Consider the following 20,892-nt stretch of genomic DNA (forward strand, 5'->3'; position numbering starts at 1 on the left):
GAGGTAAGTTCACTAAGGCACAGCAGTGCAAACATTGTATTGCATGCAAATATATGTAGCAGAAAAGGAGGAAATTTGCATTAGCTTCAGTAGATTTTCTAATAAATAATATGAACAAATTGCAGATTTCTAAATTAAACATATTTTTCCTGTGCACTTTCAATGTTTGTTTATTAGGGAAACCATGTGGGAAGCCAGCTCTCTGGAGCTGGCTGGGAAACGTTGCTAACTGCATATGGAAAAGCTGGGCTGTGCTGCCACCAAATCATAGTGGTATCTGGAAAAGGAGGAGGGTTTGTAAAGTACAGGGAGCAGCGTCTCAGCTGTGGCTGGTGACACCGCGGCCCTGAGAGAATCACAGCCAAAATGATGCATGGGCAGCTGCAGAAGGAGCCCACGGCGGTGCTCAGCCTGACCCTCTCTGCACAAACAGACCTGGGCTGGGACCAGGGCCTTGGGGCGTTGCAGCTTGATGACAACCATCACAAGTCACATTAAACTTCCAGACTCTGAGGAAGAGCACAGTAGAGCAGAGCTCCGTGGGTTTTAGCAGCAGCGGCAGGGAGAGCTACAAGCTCTGCTGCTGCCATCTCCAGGGCTTTGCTCAACGGCCGCAGGAACCGCTGCCGAGAGGCACCAAGGGCGAGCACCCGCCCGCCGAAACCCAGGGAGGTCTTGATACCTGCCCGCAGCAGTCAGCAAAAGTAACGCTGTGGCAATCACAAGGATTTGACATTCACTTGTTTTATCCAGGGCACACAGGAATTGTTGTGGCCTTCAAAAGAAAATACAGTTAACACTTCAAATTTTTCCTAAATGAAGTGATGGAAAAAAGCAATGGAAATTCCCTTTGCAGTTATAGCTACATACGTGGAGCACTGCACAGAGAGGGAGAAAAGGCTGGATCAAAACCAGAGCAGTCCTTAGGTCAGGTGCTCTTCTTGGAGACAAGTGCTCTAAATTTGCCATCCACAGCCCTGGAGCTCCAGCTCTGCCTAGGCTTTAAGCAGCCCTGGGTCTCCTTGCGGCCCTCCGAAGCTGGTCCCATCCAGCGCCAAATCCTTGCACCACCTCTGCCAGTGTCAGCCCGTGGTTCCAGTACGTTTCCGGAAAGGACAAGATTTTCAGGAGGGTTCGCAGAGGGATTTTCACTTCTTTGGTACTGTGTAACCTTAAACGAGCCGTTTTATTTCCCTTTGTTTCATTGCCCCTTCCTCCTTCCTGACTTCTTCTGTAGAATTCCGAAAGCACTTTGCTATCTCATGGTGCTGTGGGGTGTTTCACTTATTTGGTGTCAGTACAATATTTTGATTATACGATGTTTTACATAAGAAAAGGCTAAGTGCCACGTTCCCCTCACCTGAGGAGCGGGGGATGCGGGAGGCGGCCATCCCGGGGGACTACACCCAGGGCTGCCAGCACCCGCGCCCACCTGATCTTCTGTATGCCGACGACACCGCGATTCAACTCTGGATTTGCAGCTCACTGAATCCTGATAGAGAAAATGTTAAGCACACATAGTCAGAGGGGGGAAACCCAATACCCCATCTTCTTGCTCACTGTGACGCTGTGCAGGCTGCAGGAGGGCAGAGGAGAGAACTGCTGCTGGCTGGGGCGGCCTTCCCTTTCCTCGCAGCAGCCTGCGCGGTCCTGTGCTTCCAACTTGTGGCTAAAATAGCGTCAATAACCCACCGGGGCTGGGGCTGTTGCTGGCAGGGCTTGCACGGTGTCGAGGCCATCGCTGTTTCCCACTCTGTCCCCCAGCGAGGAGGCTGGGGCGGGCAAGAGGTCGGGAGGGGACACAGCTGGGACAGCTGACCCCAGCTGGCCCAAGGGATGCCCCATACCATATGGCGTTGTGCTCTTGCTATAAAACTGGGGTAGCAGAAGAAGGGGTTTTGTCTTCCAGGGTGGCTGTTGCTCAGAGATGGGCTGGGCATCGGGCTGCTTGTGGGTGGCGAGTGGCTGCCTTTGCATCGCTTGTTCTTTTCCTCTTTCCTTCCCTTATTAAAGTGTCCTTATCCCAACCCACGCGTTTTCTTGCTTCTGCTCTTCCTACTCGCCCCTGTCCTGCTGGGAGGGAGCAAGCGAGCGGGTGCTGTGGGTGCTCAGCTGCTGGCTGGGGTCAACCCGCCACACAGAGGAAGAGAGGAATCCAACCTAGTTTATTAATCCCTTCACATCTTTCTTTTTTTTTGGCAAGGACTTGAAACAGGGCCCTTGACTCCTTTCGGTGTTAGTGGTTCAGAGTTACAGGTAAGAGACATTGCGGATCAGCTCTCCTTTAATTTAAACTAGATCTCATTCCTGTAAAACACTCTCGACTGCATGCACTCTGGTGCCCTTCGGTTCAGGGGCACAACAAAGAGGTTACAGCAAGGCTGACAATGCTGCGTGGACAGGTTTGGTTCAGCTCAGACGATGAGAACCACAAAACTTGCTACTCTGCTACTTGCCCACCTCAGGAGCCACACTGTCCCCCTCCTCCATCAGGGTACGAGTACGCTCATCGCAAAGGTCACCGTTTACAAGGGTCGTTTCTGTTTCTCCCTAAAGTGGCTTCAAGAATATTCCAATGAAGCATCAGGCCTTTCAGACCTTGAGAGACCCAGGGTTTCTGCTATAATGCTTAAATTGCATTCTTGCTTCTATTCTCTTGTCAATTACAGGTTCTTGCACCGCTCAGCATTACAGCCAACGGCCATCTTCTGATACGCACTGCAGCAACGGGAACTATTGCATTTCTCTCCCCTCATCTGCTCTCCTGGAGTAGAGAACATCCTTACTAGTGTATTTTTGCATGCATGTGTTGCTGTTTATCCTTAAGAGGCAGTTAGAAGGAAGGGCCTGGCTCTTGGGAAGGGATTGCAGCAATCCTTTCCTGCCGAAACCCAGCTCACACCATCCAGACAGCTGCTGGAATAACCTCAGCTGTCACCACTCCTGTGACCAGCTTCCCATGTAGCAGGAGGTCTCTCAAATTTGCTGCAAAATTGTATCAGCACACCAAATATAATCCACTTAAAAACATTAAACAAAATGACTGCAAACAAAAGATGAGGTCTTTTTTCAAGAAACCTCAGTGCAGCTCCGACAAGCTGCACAATGCTTGTTTCACAGAGGTCAGGTTGCTTTTACAGGACCAGTGTCATACAAAGCTCTTGATGCACCACTCCCAGAAAGGCAAACTGCTTGCAAAGCTCTGTGCACGCACAAAAGAAGCCACATTTTGAAGATTTAGGCCACATTAAAAACATAGCTTAAATAATCCAGAAATAAAGACACTTGTACTCAGGCAGTTTGACTCTCAAGACAAAACTGGGCATCAGAGTATTGTTTATAGCATCGAGACCTCTGGAAATCACAACAGGATCTTCTAGCTGAAAACTGAGTGGAAGGCATTGAAGCAAATTACTGGGGTTGAACTGGGGCCAACACATCAGCGATCACGGGAAGCACCATGACTGATGCACTACTACGCTCTTTGGGCAAGGAATCAATCCCATTTCACCTCCGGTGCTTGGTGCTTCTTCCCCTCCCTTTGCTCAGGTGGCTGTTGGAACAGTTGTTATTTCCATGAAAGCACTTAGTGACCGCAGGACCAAAAATCCTGAATTCATAGCCCAAGGGAGCTTCTCATGCTCTCTGCAAAAGGTCAGCCAGAGCTTCAGGCTTGGCCCGGGGCTTGCTTCTCCACCTCAGAGTGGGTGCAGATACCACACAGCCACCTCTGAGGTGTATTCAAACCTAGTGGCAAAGCTTGCCCCTCCCTGTAGCAACTCTGGCTTACCCTGTGAGAGCCTTCACCATGCCACACCATCAAGAACAGGCTGGAGCACATACCTGAACTCCTCATCTAGGGAACGTAAGCTGCTTAGACACCATAACCTTGGACAGCTCAACAAACAAGCAGCAGCTTTGCCTTTGGTCTTTCTCATTCTTTCTGAAAACATGCATACAAGAACTCATGAGGGAAACTTCCAGCCACAGCTTTTAGGCATTGTGACAAAATTTGCTTCTCTTACAGGACAGCAGCTACCTGCTAGGCCAGAAGAGTGATTTAATGTCAGCTGAAAGGGAAAAAGGACACCTGTTGATGCAGTACCAGCAGGAAAGCATTCTAACTTTTTTGGGGGTCTTCCAAGCGTAGCACCTGATGCTGCGCGATCAGACAGATGCCACCACAACTATGGCAAGGACTTCTCTGTCGCAGGGGTGGTACACCATTTGCCATTAGTCCTGAGAAGTTTCACTGCAAACAAAGTGAGTCTGGACAAGATGAGCTGTACGTGCCAGGTATGCAACTCCTTTTTTGAATCTGAAAACGTGGGTTCAAGTCATGCAAGTGACCAACATGTACTGCAAATTTTATTTTTATTTCCTTATTACAGAAACTAAATTAGCATATGCCTACATCTTGATTAAAACAAGTTCACCACCACAGAAAAAAAGCATTCTTTTTATTCTCTAAAGCACACCTGTGAACACAGAACAAAGTCTAATGTCAGTACAGAAAAGCTGCTTCTTAGTGCACCTCTTCATTGCAGTTTCTCCATTAGTTCTTTTTAAAAAAATCATTACACCTTAGGTATTTATATATGCTTGCATTAAGCTTTGCATAATCTACCCATAACGCAATTCACTTCTAGAAGTCAGTTAAGAAGCTAAATCAAAAAGGCCCCTTAAGTTTGCTTTATTTACAGTTGCAATGGCTAAACTTTAAATACTTTACAGTCACTCCCAGCACTAGCTCCCAGCTCAAAGGATTAGTGCATTCCACGATTTCTTTGTAACTATTTTCTGGAAGGAATTAAGTTGTCCATACCTACAGCTATGTAGGTACCTCAGCTATCTACATAAAGTACCTTATAGGAAATAAACATGCTGACAAAAATATGTCTAATAGTGAATGACAAATGAGAAACTCAACTTTTAGGAAGGATAGACAGGTGTTTGGTTTTGTGCTGCAGTCATTGTCGACTGCGGGAACAGCAGCAATGTGGGAGAAAGAGCAGTCAAGGAGTGCTGAAGTCCAGAGCAGGTCTCTCTGGTTCCTTTGTAAAGACAGCTTTATGTTCAGCTCTCATTTCCTCCTCTCTTTCACCACGTCCACCCCGTTACTGCTTTTTTGTTAAATCATCGGGCAAATTTCTGAACTGCAATAGCATAAAAATTTACTGGGGGGGATGCATCTGCAGACAGGCAGACTTGCATTATCTGAATAAAGACAGATCTGTTCCTCCAAGCTTTACAGTTTATGAGTGGATGCAGGTCTTGTGGCAACTGAGAAACTGCTGTAAAGATTAACAAATGGGATGCACATGCATTTATCTGTTCTTGCATACTTTCAAAACGCAAATGGAAGGAAGAAGTAGCCATGACTCAGGTAGGTCCAGAAGATTTTTTTTTTCTTCTTCTTACACGATAAGGTAGATTACTTAGCACATTCCAGGTTAAAAAATTACAGTAAACATTCAGTAACTGGAATGCATATAATATACATGTACCATTACATTTACAAAGCTGTTCAGGACTATTTTTCTTTCTAGAATAAGCATAAAAAAGTTACAAGCTAATTCACAATAATTTTAGATACAATGTTATTAAAATACATTGATGTTAATCAAAAATATTTTACTATTTACATGTACATTGTATAAACCTTAACAATAAGAATATGCCCATTTTAGGATGCCTTAAACGAATATTTAGGCAAATTGGCCCATTTTATAGTGCAGTATCCCTGTTTTGGTCTTCACACCATGAAACTGTACCAGATTCACAGTATCTTTGCTAGTGCTTTGCTAAAAGGCTTGAACTTTCTATTATTTAATAAACATTCATTCATTACAAAGAGCCAGTTTTGTTTCCACTTTGTTTCTTATTAAATCCTACCCCCAATAGTTCAGGACACTCTGCCTGGCCTTGTGCGATTTGGTTGCATTTCCAAATGAGGCTGTAATTCATTTCATCAGTTATCACGCTATCTTGCTTGTAGTCTGGATGCTGTGCAATAAATTCCCTCATCCATCGAGCAACTGTCATTAATTCTCCTGTGGGCAAGGGGAAGTCAAATTTCACAGTTTATACATCTAATTTAATAGTAAGACACCTAAAGTTCTGTGCATTATATACACAATTAATGAATAGTCCATGCTTTCAGAGAAACACATTCCTATACATACATTTTTTTTAAATATGGCTAAACTGCAGGCATAATTAAGCTGACATATTGCTGATAGTCAAAAACCCACTCATCTGGTGCGATCTTCAAACTTTCGGATGTTGTAAGGAGACAGTGCAGAGAGAAGCAGCTACTAGAACAGGTGTTACCAACAGATTGCATAGCAAGAGGTCTTAAACATGTCATTTAACAGAGAATCTTGCTGAGACAAACCAACAGACACCTCTGCAACAACTACATATTTTATAAAATAATTTTGTAGTTGATCCATCCAACCCAGCTGCTAGCTTTGCTCTGTCTACCTTCACTTACTACTCTTTCTCCCTCTGGCAGCTCCCGTAGCAAAAAACAGGCAGGTTTCCGATTATACCAACGCCTGGTTTGTACACTATGCAGTCCACATGGCAGTCAGCAGGTGCCTAAGAGTCCCCAACATTTCAATATAGAGTCATCAAATGGCACACACCACTTGCAGGAGACCTGCATCCCTATGAAGTAGCAGCTGGAGGCCAGCTGGACACCAGTGTTTAGGCTAATAAATCTCGTTCTTGAATGCAGCATATGCAAGCAAACCTTAACTAGTACAAGTTTAAGGAAACTCTGACACTAGGACATTAAGGTAGGCTCCTGCGATGCTCGAAGAGCCTAGCAAAACTTTCATTGCTAGCTACTGGAACCTCAGCTTCCCTGTCAGAGTGGAAAGAGTCAAGGGCTTCCACTACAGAAATCTTTGGTTTAAACATATTATAAAAAGCAAGAGGAATCAAGTTAGGGAAAGCAAGGAGGAACACAAGTAAAAAGCATCCAAGACTGTTTAAAGATATCGTATCAGTGGTTTTGAACAGAGGTACACAAACATAAATCAGAAAAACTGTGAAAAGTACAGGAAAGAAAAGCAGAATAAAAAAGGTTATTAAAAATAAAAATGTCCCTCAAAAAGCAGAAGTCATGTTTTAGAGAAATGAGGCCAGAGTTTACACTTCTATATAAAAAGAGGGCAGAAAAAAAATACTCAAGAAGCATTTTGTTGAAGGCGCTAAAAACTCACATGAAAACTCTCTCAAACCAATGAGAAGCAGGGAGCGTGCAAGAAAATTGGTCGGGCCAGGAGACGAGCAGGGTGGAGCATAAGGAGAGACACATTTTTGGACTAAGAGCTGCTGCAGGCTGTCAGTGCAGGAGGAGACAGGAGAGCAGTCTGGCTCACACCTAGAGGTCAGGCAGCCCAATTGCTCCCCGTCCTTTGTACCGGTGTAAATCTGCAGCACCTTCATCGTGAACACAGCGTGCAGGTCTCAAAGAACATATGAGTATCAGGAAAAGGCACCACAGACTGACAAAAGGTGTGAGACAACTTCCAAGCGAGGAGAGACAAGACAAAGGGAATCGCAAGTTCAGAAGCAAAAATATACTTGAGGAGTTTGCAAAATTATGAATGTTGATGAGAAGTGAGTACAGAAACATTATCCTACAACGCAGGAACTAGAAGGCATGTCATGAAATAACTGGGAAGAATATTTAAACAGGCAAAACTACAGGAATGACATTTTTCAAAGAACATAATAAAATTGTGGCATTTCTTATTGTATGACTTTGAGGACCAAAAATGTAACTGCTTCAAGGGTAAGGCAACAATCATGGAAATCAAGTTTGCAAACAGTCATCAAGCACCATGATTACTGCACCACCTTCGGCCAAGAAAGCGCCTACGCTGCAGACAGCCAGGAACCGGGAGAGCACACCAAGACAAGGATCACTTGATGCTGCTACCGTGACATTGCTTTCATTAATATTTGGTGGTGGGTGGTCAGCAGCTGCTGCCTGCCTAGCAAACCTGTAGTCTGAGTCACACACCAGCTAGACAGAGACCAGGAGGGCAATACCTAGGTGTGCTGCAAGAGAAGATGCGACAAGCACAGATGAATTATGTCAGGGCAAAGTTAAAGCCACAGCAGCTAAGGTGCCAGAGTTTAACTCTCAGTGTTCACTATTTGAGGAGGGAAATCTGAAAAATGGACACTCTTTGTGGACATGTCTGATGCTAGACAGGCTGCAGTTCAGGAACATTTAAGATTGAGAGTAAACTGGAATAATCCAAAGATCGCAATTGAGAAACATCATGGCACAGATACAATGCCTAAATTGAGAAACATCATGGCACAGTAATACAATGCCTAATGCTTTTTATTCTGTGAATTCTGGTTTTTAAGAAGCATCATTTAAAAATCATTTCAGTTCAGAGTTAAGATACAAATCCTGGACTCTATCTACCTCACTCTCACACCTTTTAGGTCTGTGTAAATACACAAGCTGACTTTTGCAATGCCTGCAGCTTCGTACCCGGTAGAAAAGTTGTTCTTTGGAAGGGGAACACCTGCCACAGGGGGTTGAGCCCAGGTCATTAGCTCTTGGGAAAGAAGCCTCTAAGACTTATGCATTCCTTGTTTTTTCAACACCATTTTTCTGAAAGGAAAAAACCCAACAACAAACAATGGAATATTTTGAAAGCATTGTTATTTTGCAGGCTGATGTGCCTCAGACATTTTCTTCCTTCCAGTTTCTCTTCTCTCCCTCAGTTAAGCCAAGCATCACATCCCCGTCTATGTTACCTGAGGGACAGAAGCCTCCTACAAACAAGCAGCCTTAGGAAAGAACATTTACAGTGAAAGCTGTAATTAATTAAAACCTGTTACCATTCTAAAGTACTGCTAAAGTACTGAATTACCAGGCAAGGGAAAGTCCTGATTTCTACCCTCAGCTTTAAAAAGGTCTTTACCTAGAAACTTCTACAGCAATTTTCAAGAATTAAAAAGGAATGCAACACACTTCAGTTTAAAATTGGGGAGGAAAAAAAAAAAGATGTCTTGACTTATGAGACTAAAATTAACTGTCTAGCTAAATTTACAACAAGGCGGGCATACAAGGGATTTGCACATAGAAAGGTATAAAGCTGCTGCAGACTCTGCTACGTGCCCAGTTCTGAATTAAAGTTTAGCCTGCATCTTTTACTCATTATACTACTGCATTTTAAAAAGGAGCATAAAGAGTCATTATACCGCCTGTCTTCGAAAACACTGCAACATGGGGAAGATGGGAAGAGCCTGGTTTGCTCTGCCTTGGAGGAATTTTGCTACTTACAGAAGGGCTTTCTTATCAGGGAGCTAAAGACTAGGTCCCATGCTCTAGCATACCAGAATTTAGACTTATGAATGCTTTGGAGCAGCACGCTTTGGAGCAGCACGCTTTGGAGTCACACCAATGACACCGGGCTATCAGACCCAGCCTCACATACTCTTACAACACTCAAGTGACAGGCAAAGGGGATTAGTGCATGTGCAAACTACTACAAAGTGGACAATACACTGGCAAAAGCAGCAGTAAGTGGTGCTGAAAAGAGAAATCTTGGATTAGAGATATACTACCCTCTAAGCTGTAACTGTACCAATCACTCCTTATTAAAGTTCTAAAATGGATCACGAAACATTTATAATCAGAATGAGACAGGACCATCAGAGAACACACTCCAGTCCTTTGCTCCTATGATTCAGCACTTGGCCAGCCAGCCACAGCTGCCACCAGTTTTACCCAACTGAAAACCAGAGAACAGCCCAATTACTAAGTAGAAAAATGCCAGGAAAATCAATGTCCAAAAGTGTCAAACATACCAGATGCTCTCTTTTTTATTAGCTTCAGGTAGTTTAGGATGGTGCACCTTGTGTCCACATCCACTTCCATGTTTTCAAGATAGGAATTCAAAATTGGGATCAAACCAGGAAAGACTCCTTCCTGTATAAGAGAACAGAGTCAGCATAAGACACGCTCGATCTGGTTTCTGAGAGGGCAGAATGGAGGGGAAAGTTGTGTGTTCCAGGTAGAAGAGGCTATGACCTTCCCATTGATAATTGTATCGATGCTCATTAAGGTGTACTCTTCCACATCAGTGCCTGTGCCATTCTGTGCAGAGCCACATCCATCCACAACAGCGTTTCCACCTTCATGGGTGACAAAGGGAAAGGAAGAAATGGTTAGAAGGCAAGAGATGCACTAAACATCCACAACAGTGTTAACCAGATTGCTTGTTGTGATACCTTTGCAAATATCTTTTCTGAAGTAAAACATTCCCTGCCGGACAGCATCTCTTTTCTGGGCCATCTTCATGTTTTCATCCACCTGGCAAAAGAAGTTATTTCAGAGATTTGTGGCATTTTAGAAAATAAGGATTCTCCCAAACCCTCACATTTTGGTCTCATTAGTTGAAATATCTGCTATGTTTCTTATTATTTCATCACACAAGGCCAAGCTGTGGAGATAAGTTTTATTTCATTCTTCAGGGTTCCCGGGCAAAACTACAAAGAGATGAAGTTCTATGAAATTAGGTCTCCAGCAGAAAAGGTAATGGTATTATGTTAGAACAGGCTATGCTAATCTTTTAAGTTTGGATGAAAACACAGGAACAGCTGCAATTAAGAGGTTGCATCCCATCTGGCAGACTTCTTTGCATATTTAGATGCAATTTAAATGAGTATAGAAGCAGAAAGTTACCACTTCCCTAGCCATAGTTTGCTGCTTTTATTAAAATCATTGAAGTCTTTAGAAGAGTTATCACTGTGTTAAACTTTCAGAAACAGAATTCCAGTAACTTTGTATGGGAATTGTATCTATTCCATACCCAAACTTTAGTTAGATAGTTAGATAAACTTAGACTGCCAGTAAAGAAGTTCTAAATTGCAGGCTTCTCAAAGTCTACAATGCAAAGCACTGCTCACATGCTCTGCAAATGACCTACGGCATTGCTCTGTCTTTCTGGACGGAAGATTTTGTCCAAGTTCTTTGGTCGGTATGTTCTCAGGGAATCAACACCACATAGCTTTCGGACATTAGCTTTACTATATTGTCTTTGGAAGAAAGGATATGATTTCCTGAATTCTTTGTTTGACCTTTAATTAAGGGCAATGCAAAATCTTCACTTACTTCTTACCTTTCAAAGCTTTGTTTGCAAAAGTGTGTTTTCATTCATTTTATATTATGAAACCTATTTACACAACAGGCTTTTTTGAAAGTTTGAAAGAACTCCAGTCCTAGCTGACGGGAGTACAACCCCAGTGAGACAGCAAAGATTAGTGTGAGATTAGCCGCATAAACCCGCATTATTTTACTTGAAAGGGGCAGGCTTACCAATGGTTGTACAATTCTGTGTTGCATTACCTGCCAAATTGCTTGGCAAACTCAAGCAATTTTATGCCCCCCCTTCCCAATTCTGTTCAGGTTCTTTCGGCACCTGATCTCTTTTTTAGTCTTAACTGGTATTGATTAGTTGAAAATTTTGTGCTTTTGAGACATTCCAAATAACAACGTAATTACGCACTGTAAGTGCTAAATTGCTGCATTATGTATGAAGTCTGAACTTCCTGACATCAGGAAGAGAATTTCTTCTTTTAGAAGTCATACCAACTGTATGGTATGATTACTGTTAATTTACAACTTCAGTATTTTTCTCCATTTTAATTAAAAACACTAAGAAAAGCCGCAGGATACTACTGCTATGCTGCAGCCAGCGCTGGCAGTATTTTCTAGTATAGTCTGCCAAAAGTCTTCTGCACTACAAGACCTTTTTTAAAGTTACCTATACCATTGCAGGACTATCCATTTAAAAAGACATTTTCTGGTCAGGTGCCTCAGAAAGAAGACATGCAAGGACAGTTTCACCCAAAACAGTTAAACAATTGCCAGGACAAGATTAAGGAAAAAGCACGTTTTGCATGGCTGGTCTGTCTAAACACAAGTCACAGTCGTGACCAGAATCAGTAGTATTTGTTTTCACTCAAATACTGTGTAACACTAAGCATGCTGAACTTCTCCTTTCCCTCTCTACCAGATACAAACAAAATAGAGAGTAAGAGCACAAGACACAGGCAACAGCCAGGTTAAAATAAATACCTAAAGTTTTTATTTTGACCTCCACAGGTTATTTTCCGCACATGTAAAATGGTGGAAACATGCCCTTTCCCAATTTCAAAAGTCTTGTGACAATGGTATTTCTCAGCATTTCTGCAGTAGTCAGACACTGTTAGGCACCACAGAAATTCCCACAGTATTTTTCTATAAACTTAATTCCATGAGACAGGAGTAAAATATTTGTTTAATACTGTAGAGTTGAAATGGATTCAAAGTACTGGTACAGATGAAAACTGACTGAAAGATAAAAATGACTGTTCTGTAAGTGCACAAATATTAGTTCCTAGCTTGCAGAGGATAAAAATCAGACTTGATGCAAATATGTTGTATTTAGCTCTAATAGATCTGATCTTTCACACGTACCTTGGACAAAGGAATGAGAAAATCCAGTTTATATGACAGAATCACTCTGGTTAGCAATACCACGAACACAACATACGCAGAGTTTTCAAAGTCTGTTAATTGGACCTAGACATGAAAGGAGTAGAGATTAAATTACTTTAGTGGGAACACACTCATAGAAGTAGATAAATATCTGGGAGAATTTAAAACAGTTTGACTTGAACATTCACGTTGGTACTTGTATTCATACACTCTACTAGCAGAGATGGTGATGCACGAGCTGGAATCATCAGCAGTGACTTCAAATGCACAATGTAGGCACACACTTCAACAAACTCAACCCTTTAATCCAATGCCAAAACACACTTGTGTTTCAAAAGACTATCTAATAACCTGCACCTTCAGGCTCTCCGTGTAATTACAAATGTATAATAGCTTTTAAATTTCCACTTTAAAGGGATTAAATTCAGAGCGCTCAGAAATAGACAGCTATAAAATAAAAGCACTTGTGAAAAACAAAACAATGACAGTGGAATTGTTCAGTACCAGGAAAAGCACTGGAGAAATACAGTGCCTAGAAGCTAAATGGGGCTTTGTTTACTGCTGCTTTAATACAAGCCTAATTCCTCTCCCCATCAACTCAGATCCATTAGCATGCTTTGCAGTGCTGCAGTGGATTCTCCTGTCAGTTACATTCCCACAGTTCATGTCTGATTAAATACTGCTGTCCACTTCACTTGCGTCTAGCAATTCAGATGGGAGAAAACACAGCACAAGTAACAAGGGTTTGATACTGGATGGCAGAATGCCTGGTACTTTTCCACTTAAAAGGAAATGTGCTTTTGTGCATACCAACGCCTTCCTTACCTCCATAGGTCTGAATTCCACTCTCCATCCAATATCTGAATTTGGAGGAGGTGGCTTAAACCTCATTGTCTGCCAATTTGTAGACTGGATATTCTGCAAAGCACATGAAATAATCTGTCACAATCAAGATACGCATCATTCTATAACATAATCAAAGAAAAATAAGCAGATAACTAGAGTCCTAATATTTTCCCTGGAATAGCCCATCAAGTTAGAGAAGCGCTTCCAAACTAAGCAGCATGACTTCCTAAAAAACACAGTTTAACTACCCATCCTAGGAGCAAATATGTTACACTTTCTCAGGCTATTTTCTTTGAGGATCACATATAAGAGACTAGGGGGCTGAGATTTAGCTGACTTACTTTTTTTTATGAGGAGTTGATGCATCCCAAACTAACATACCTAATATTACCATGGCTATTATTTCATAAAGCTGTATAAGAGAGACATTTATACGTAAGTGTCATGCAAAACAGTTTTTAGGAAGCCATAAAAATAGACAGTTCCCCATTAACACTTATATACATAGCTATAGTTTGGGCTCTTTGTATTTTATTGGGTTTAAAGTATAAGCCACCACCTTCTCCTAAATAAATGATAAAACAAAGAAATAGATGTGCTTATAACTGCAAAGGCATATGCTAAAGAATTAGTTGAAGTGGAAAAACTCAGGAAAAAAATTCTTAGCTAATACAGCCATCCTCCAATTAAGCAGTACTATAAAGAATACGCAATTTTATGTATATATTTATTAAATTCCTCTAAATCAGACACAACCTCAAAATGGTCGGATTCATTTGCATCATCTAGATGTATTTTCTCCTCAAACAAAGTCAATGGGTCTCGAATGAACAAGTGTGCAATATGCTGTGCCAAAAGGTGGTCAATACCTACAAAATGAAAATTCAAACAAACAATTCACACATAGCAAAGCAGGCTCTAGGAAATGATTTGTTTTATAAGACTGAAAACATCCAACTCTGCAATGCTACCTCAACCCACCACACATCCTGTTAAAGTTTAAATGATGACTTCAGGAAGGAAGGAAGTTATTAAAGAGAAGAAAAAAGAAAAAAACCAACAAAAAACAACAGGTTCTTGTTTGGAAATGGCAGCTGAATATTGGTGGGGCTGCCATTCTTCCTGTTTTCTGATGCACCTCTGTGCCATGTTTCCTAAAGCAGTTCTGCTCTCTCCACAAAGATAAAACATTAATGCGTCAAACACTGAGCTTCTCAAGCCGGAGTTAGGAACAGTTTCCATTACAAACAAATACTTTTCAAAAAACTCTCAAGACCACGCTACACAGATACTTCCTGAGTAGGAGTCACTCTGAGGGATGCACAAGGATTGAAACAAACAAGAACAAAAACATAAAATATCCCCACACACTGCAAGCATAATTCTTAACCTGCTCATAATGAAGCAAACACTTACCTTCCTTTATTAGGTGCTCGTAGATATCTTTGTCTATTGTCAAATCAATGTCATTGTATTTCTCACCACATTCAGATAGATAACTGTCTATGGAATCATATCTGGATTTACTGATTCTATAATGGCTGTTCTTCAGTGGCTATATAATTTAAGAATACAATATTTTAACAGCTTGTTAACAATGTTACCTAAGTTTTGCTCACTAATGACACTTATGTGAGAATTATTATCCTGTTTAAAAAACCCTACAGCCTCAATTAAAATTATTCAAAGCACGAGTCTTAAATAGGCTTAATAGAAAGCGATCCTGGAATTATGGCTATGTTGTTTCCAGATGTATGTATCTGAGCAAAAAAACGGTCATCACACATTGACTAGAATTCTCTAGAAGTGGAAACATTTTCCTGATGTCATATACCATTACCCCATGTACCTGGAAAGCATTATTATACCTATTGCAACACATACCAATACAGTTTCACTACGCGCACATTGTTAGAGATGCTCTTAAAATGGGTGGTTCAATAAATATTTCAAGTAGATTTTTTTAAATTATTTTTTTATTTTCTATGATTTTGTAAGTGCCTTAAACGCCAATTCCTGCTTAGAGAAACTCCTTAAGTTCTGACAACTGGCTCTTTTCACACAGTTCTAGTTTATACTACTGGATTACTCAGCAGCACCTGCTAATTCAATCCGAAGCAATTTTTGCTTTTTGGGCTCAAGCACAGAATGGAAAGTTTCATCACAAAGGGACCTTTTCAGCAAGCTGTGGAGGAGTGCGTGGAGCTCTACTGGGATTCCACACCTAACTAAAAATATGTATTTTCTAACATAAACTGTACAACCAAGGTGAATGTTTACACCATTTCTCCTATATTTACCACAAAGACTGCCATGTTCCCTCGTTAGGGATTCTGATGAGCACAAGCAGAATTTGATACTAAAGGCGATTTAACTTTTTTGCCTGAAAAAAACAGACATCTACTACCTAACATTACTCACCTCTAGCCCCCTCTCTTCTCGCGTTCGATCATCTACAGATGCAGAGATTACTCCCCAGCGACAGTCAATATCGGACACATAGCCTCTGTAGAATGGAGATGCAGCACTCAATGCCATCTAAAATAAAACAGCCTGATATGAAAACAAAGGACAAGCCAAGGAACCAAAAGCAAAATACAACCCCACTGGAAAGGGAAACTTGCTGGTCCAGAAGTAACTGGAGTATATACTTCAGTTTAACATACAGCCAAAGCCCACACAACCACAAATCTCTCAACTGCTATCTCCAGAAAAATACCTAGATGAAGGGATAGTATTACTGAAGTGGCATCTGACGCTCTCCAAATTTATTACCTCTACAGATCAGCATTTAAGGAACACAAAGATGATACAGGCAGAAGCAATTTTGTGACAAAGCAGCAAGTATTCTGCTTGCATGCTTCCAAACTCCAAAAGTTCACCTGGCAATTGTTTTATTTTGTTTATTTTTGTTTGACCGAGCACCTTAGCAACACAGCTGGAACATACCTCACTTGGAGCAGGATCTGCTCACCACCTAGATCGGACCAATATATTATTTTTATAAAACCTGTTATAAACACCTGTTTATGACCACATGCTTACGAAAGGGACAGACTCAAACAACTTACACTGAAACCCTCTGTAACATCGGACCAGAGTTGAAAAATTAAAAATTGTTTTAAGGACTGAGCTTGTCTTGTTTTCGTGAAAAACATGTATTTCTAGAACTATTCAGCAAGAGTCTCGTGCATGTGGAAGAGAAGAAACAGATATCTGTTTTGTGGTGTCATCTGAACGTTAAATACATCACACTGTTCATGTGACAACCTAGCAAGAGACTGACACACTTCTCCCAGAGTACCAAATTTGTGAGTGGCATTCAATTTACATTTTATTTTTCTACAGGTAGTGGCTTTTGCACAATGAAGAGCTGATGTGATAGAAGTCCATTACTTACCACAATGGGACAGATCGTGGCTAGCTGATCATAGAGATACCTTGCTTCAGAAATGCTGCAAGCCTGGAATGTTACCTGTTGGAAGAAGTACAATTGCTATCACAATTTCTATAATCATAGCGCAAGCACAGCCTTCCTAGATTTAGAATCAATGATATAATAAAACTATTTAAATACCAAGAACTTTAAGGGGTTTTTTTTTTTTGTTTGGTTGGGATTGGGTGGGGTTTTTTGTATGGGTTGTCCCCCCCAGTTCTTGGACAAACTTTTGCCCCATTTATCAGCAGCATTTCTATCACAAGCTTCTTTCCACACCATTTCCATCTTCATTAAAAGATTTCAGACCACAACACTTCAGCTGTGAGGCTAAATATACAAACACTTGCCAGAACCAAAGAAAACTGAGTTAACATCTACAATACACATGGGTTGGTAATACACCTTCAGGAAATAAGCCAGGAACCTACCTACTTAGAACAACAGTCAGAAACTATTGTAGATGTAACATTTGTTTTATGTGACAGCTAATCCTCTTTTAAAGAACATTTCAAGACGCCTTTGTTTGATCCTGCAAAACTGCAAAAAATAAGCATCTTCATGTCTACTGTAACTTCTATTTAAAAAAAGATGTCCAGTTTTGCCTGTATTAGAGACCAGGACACAGCAAAAGATGGAAAAGAAATCTTATTTGCAGAAGCCATTAATGATGTGGAAGCCCTACCACACACAGGCCACTGGAAAATATAACTTCTTTGCAACTTTTGGTGAAATTTGCTCTGAGCAGCATCAAACACAAGACGCATTTCTAGTAGCAGGCCTTACCCTCCAGACTTCCCAAACCAACAGTTTATACATTTTAAAAACGCAGAGGAGGATCAATCATCTCAAAGCTGTTAGAAGATGCTAAACAGATTAAAAGCCTCTCTCTCCTTCTTTGCAGTTTACATATTCATAGATCAGAAGATAACTTGGATAGGAGCGTACCCCTGTACCACTATCATAGTACTGCAGAACAGGCTTCACCTCTAAGTCACCATCGCTGCTTTTTGTCCTGAAGAATGCCAGCCGAACACAGGTTTTCCTCGTCCACGGGTTACAATTAGAGAGTCCCACAAATCATACAGGTTCTTCTCAGTCTGCCACTGAAGCCCAACCCAACCCCAAGTAAGCCTTAAAAAAAACCCAACCAAGCAAAAAAAAAAAACCACCCAACAATTCCAAGTTCACTGGTGGGCTCAGTGGTGGATTTTCTTTGGGGGTGGGGTGGGGTGAGGTGGGTGAGTGGTGTAGGAGGAATATAGGATTTGTTTGTGCTTGTTTTGTTTGTCTTTTTAAATCTGCAGCCAACATTCATTAAAACATCACAAGTTAGAAAAAGAGTGTGAGGTAGAGAAAATATTTATTCTGCCTCTATCCTTCAAGTGGCTATCAGGAAAAACAAAACAAAATGCACTCTGAAAAGACAAGATTATTTAATTCTCTTGCAAAGAAGCAGTTAATTATGATTTCTCATCACTAATTTTGGACTTCCAGCACTAGGGAGCCTGTCTTGGGGCGGGCAGGGGGGACAGGACACCTACACTCTTTCCCCTGACACAGTGATATCCACCTCCCCTTCCCTTTTATGTTTATTCCAAATCACATTAAATCTGGGATTTGACCCGGTTTCTAGCCAAGCATCCCATTACAGAGGAAAAGGGCATGGCAGTCTTCTCCAGAGGAGGGCTGTAGGCACCGTGAGGACTGTGGAAAGCAGCCATCAGGAGCACAAGGCTCAGCGGGCACAGGGACGTGAAACCCCAAAAGGGGCAGGAGCGCAATGGCTTGCCTTGCCGCTCGCAGGGGCAGTGCCCCCCACCCCACCGTCGCTGCGGGCTGTCCCAGCCAAGCTCATCAAGACATTATTTTTAACCTTGGAAATATATCAAACCAAGTTGTAGCTTGGTACATAGTGAGAAAAAAACAGAAGGAAGTACGCATACTGCAAACTACCTTAGAGAAAACCGATGGGAAATACATGTTTTCTTCTAGTCAGTTATCAAGAATTATCAGTTGACACACAAGCAGCTGCTTGTAGCACCTGCTAGCCTTGTTTTCATTCTCCCTTTGATGATGACTACCAAATTTGACCACTGATTACAAGAATGGGGAATAGTAAAATGGTATTCCTTAAAAAGGAATTTAATATATTTTTAAACAAGTTCATACAATGACTGAACAGTAAGGCTGCATTTCTTTTATGGGTCTTAAATAAGGAAGAGATGGTACAAAATAGACCATATCAAACTTAACACCTTGTAAAACCACGCAGTATTATGTACGCTTTACTATTTCATCAGATTCTCCCTAGTTTACCCTTAGTGACAAGAAATCATACTTAGCTGCTGTCAAGAACATTTTATTTATTCAGCTTTTGTAGTTTCTCAAAGGGAAGTGCTTTGAATGGGGTTATTTCTGCCACTGCTGTGAAACAAGAAGAGCTTGGAGAATTTCCTTTAATCCCCTAAAGACTTAACACTAGCCTCCTAGCTCTGCTTCCAAGACAGCGGTGGCAACAGGCAGACTTTATCAACAAACACATCACTACTACCTAAGGCATCAGTCCCTAGCATCAGGTTACTATGATAGAGAAACATCTAAAACAAACAGATATTGAAAGGATTAAAGCACTCCCAAGATATAGCACCTGGATTTAAATGGAGGATACTGTAAAATACTGTAGTAACTAAGGCAAATTAATTATAACAATAAAAAGTGGGCAGGTGTCAATGGGAGAAAACAGAACCAAGAATGTCTCCCAGCACGTAGTAACAGAAGACAGCTACCCATGTGGATGTGGTAGGTTCATGGTACAAGCAGCGAGAAGATGACTTCTTAGCAGAGAGATAAAAAAATTTAAGAATGAGAAATTTTATACAGGAGTTCATGCTGTTTGGAAACAAAATAAAATTATACAGAAGCAGAAAGCTACTTATTTTTAAAGGTATTCCAATGACTTCTTGTCACTCCCTGCTTTTGCAGTTCTAAGAATGGGGAAGATGGGAAAAAAAACCAAAATGAATAACCAGAAATCCCCACACATTCCTACAAGACAGCTCAGTTTCCATTCCCACAGTGTCCTTTGGTCATGCCTGAAAGAAGACCACAGCAGAAGATGATCTTTCATACTTGAAAAGTGCTGGAATTCCAGGAGCAGGTGCTTGATCAAATGGGGTTTGACCAGTTCAAGAAACCCTTTCAGCAAGGCATCCAACTACATTTGAATATTAGCAGAAAATAAACATAATGCAACCAAACCAACCTGAATTTTGAGACTAGATTACCAGGTATAAGATTAAATTTGTTGTTTTATTCCCCCTGTTGCCGCTCTGAAAATGCATCAGTTGAATTAAGCTAGAGAAATTAGACATAAGGCAAGTCTTAAAAAGGGAAGTGTTTAGGGAAGATAACATTCAGTAACATCTTGAAAGCAGACGCATTTTACCTGAAGACAACAGTTTCCCATTCCAAAACCCATAGCATCCATGTATATATAGTCTGGCTTGGCCGCCTTTGCTGCTTCTCCATCATCATTAGGAAATGTTTCGATAAATGGTGATGGCGTGTTCTTATCTTTAAATACTGTGTGGAAAATGCAGGTACTCAGTAACCCAGAGCATTAGATTGAACAATTATTTTCAAAGAAGAAAAAAGATAGATTGAATTTACTTACTTGGTACATTTATGACAACCTTCTCTCCTCTTCGGTGCCGAATGTTTCTGGTCAGTGTACTACAACAAAAAAAAGTTTGCTGAAATATCTGAAAGTTTCTCTTTATGCAAATGTTTTTGCAGTTAGTTTCTCAGCAATTTTCAGGGTTTCAGAATGTCAACTTTCTATTTATTTTGAGTATTTTCCTTCAGGACACTTATTTTCCAAGTTTAAGATAGACCATAACAGATAGGACACTGAATTTCTCTTCAGTAAAGTCAGTCTTATTTTGATGGACTTCACAGTACTACGCTGATAGAATAGGCAGAAGTAAAAGGCTACTGACCTGAAGAATACAAGGGCAAGTGAAAGTGTATGCTTAGTTTTTAAGTAGAATGATTTTCATTCTCCAAAGTCTCACCTTACAGTGAA

General features: G+C 41.1%; 1 protein-coding gene across 6 annotated transcripts in view; it reads right to left on the bottom strand.

Moving 5' to 3' along the window:
* Positions 1–4,340: 4,340 nt before the first annotated feature.
* Positions 4,341–20,892, bottom strand: part of GCLC (glutamate-cysteine ligase catalytic subunit) — a 35,500-nt gene continuing 18,948 nt past the window's right edge. For 5 of the 6 annotated variants that reach the window (XM_072855175.1, XM_072855176.1, XM_072855179.1 and 2 more), the window contains exons 5-16: positions 20,482–20,540; positions 20,254–20,390; positions 16,770–16,844; positions 15,791–15,907; positions 14,786–14,924; positions 14,126–14,238; positions 13,349–13,441; positions 12,503–12,607; positions 10,273–10,354; positions 10,073–10,176; positions 9,850–9,970; positions 4,341–6,053 (exon numbers count right to left, since the gene is read on the bottom strand). In XM_072855175.1, coding sequence (XP_072711276.1) covers positions 5,848–6,053; positions 9,850–9,970; positions 10,073–10,176; positions 10,273–10,354; positions 12,503–12,607; positions 13,349–13,441; positions 14,126–14,238; positions 14,786–14,924; positions 15,791–15,907; positions 16,770–16,844; positions 20,254–20,390; positions 20,482–20,540 — 1,351 coding nt within the window. In that variant the 3' untranslated portion in view covers positions 4,341–5,847. Of the gene's footprint in view, positions 6,054–8,524; positions 8,648–9,849; positions 9,971–10,072; positions 10,177–10,272; positions 10,355–12,502; positions 12,608–13,348; positions 13,442–14,125; positions 14,239–14,785; positions 14,925–15,790; positions 15,908–16,769; positions 16,845–20,253; positions 20,391–20,481; positions 20,541–20,892 lie in introns of all 6 variants that reach the window. The other variant, XR_012041350.1, reaches the window with a different exon arrangement.

This window comes from Ciconia boyciana, chromosome 3, assembly GCF_034638445.1.
Source record: "Ciconia boyciana chromosome 3, ASM3463844v1, whole genome shotgun sequence".
Taxonomy (NCBI): domain Eukaryota; kingdom Metazoa; phylum Chordata; class Aves; order Ciconiiformes; family Ciconiidae; genus Ciconia; species Ciconia boyciana.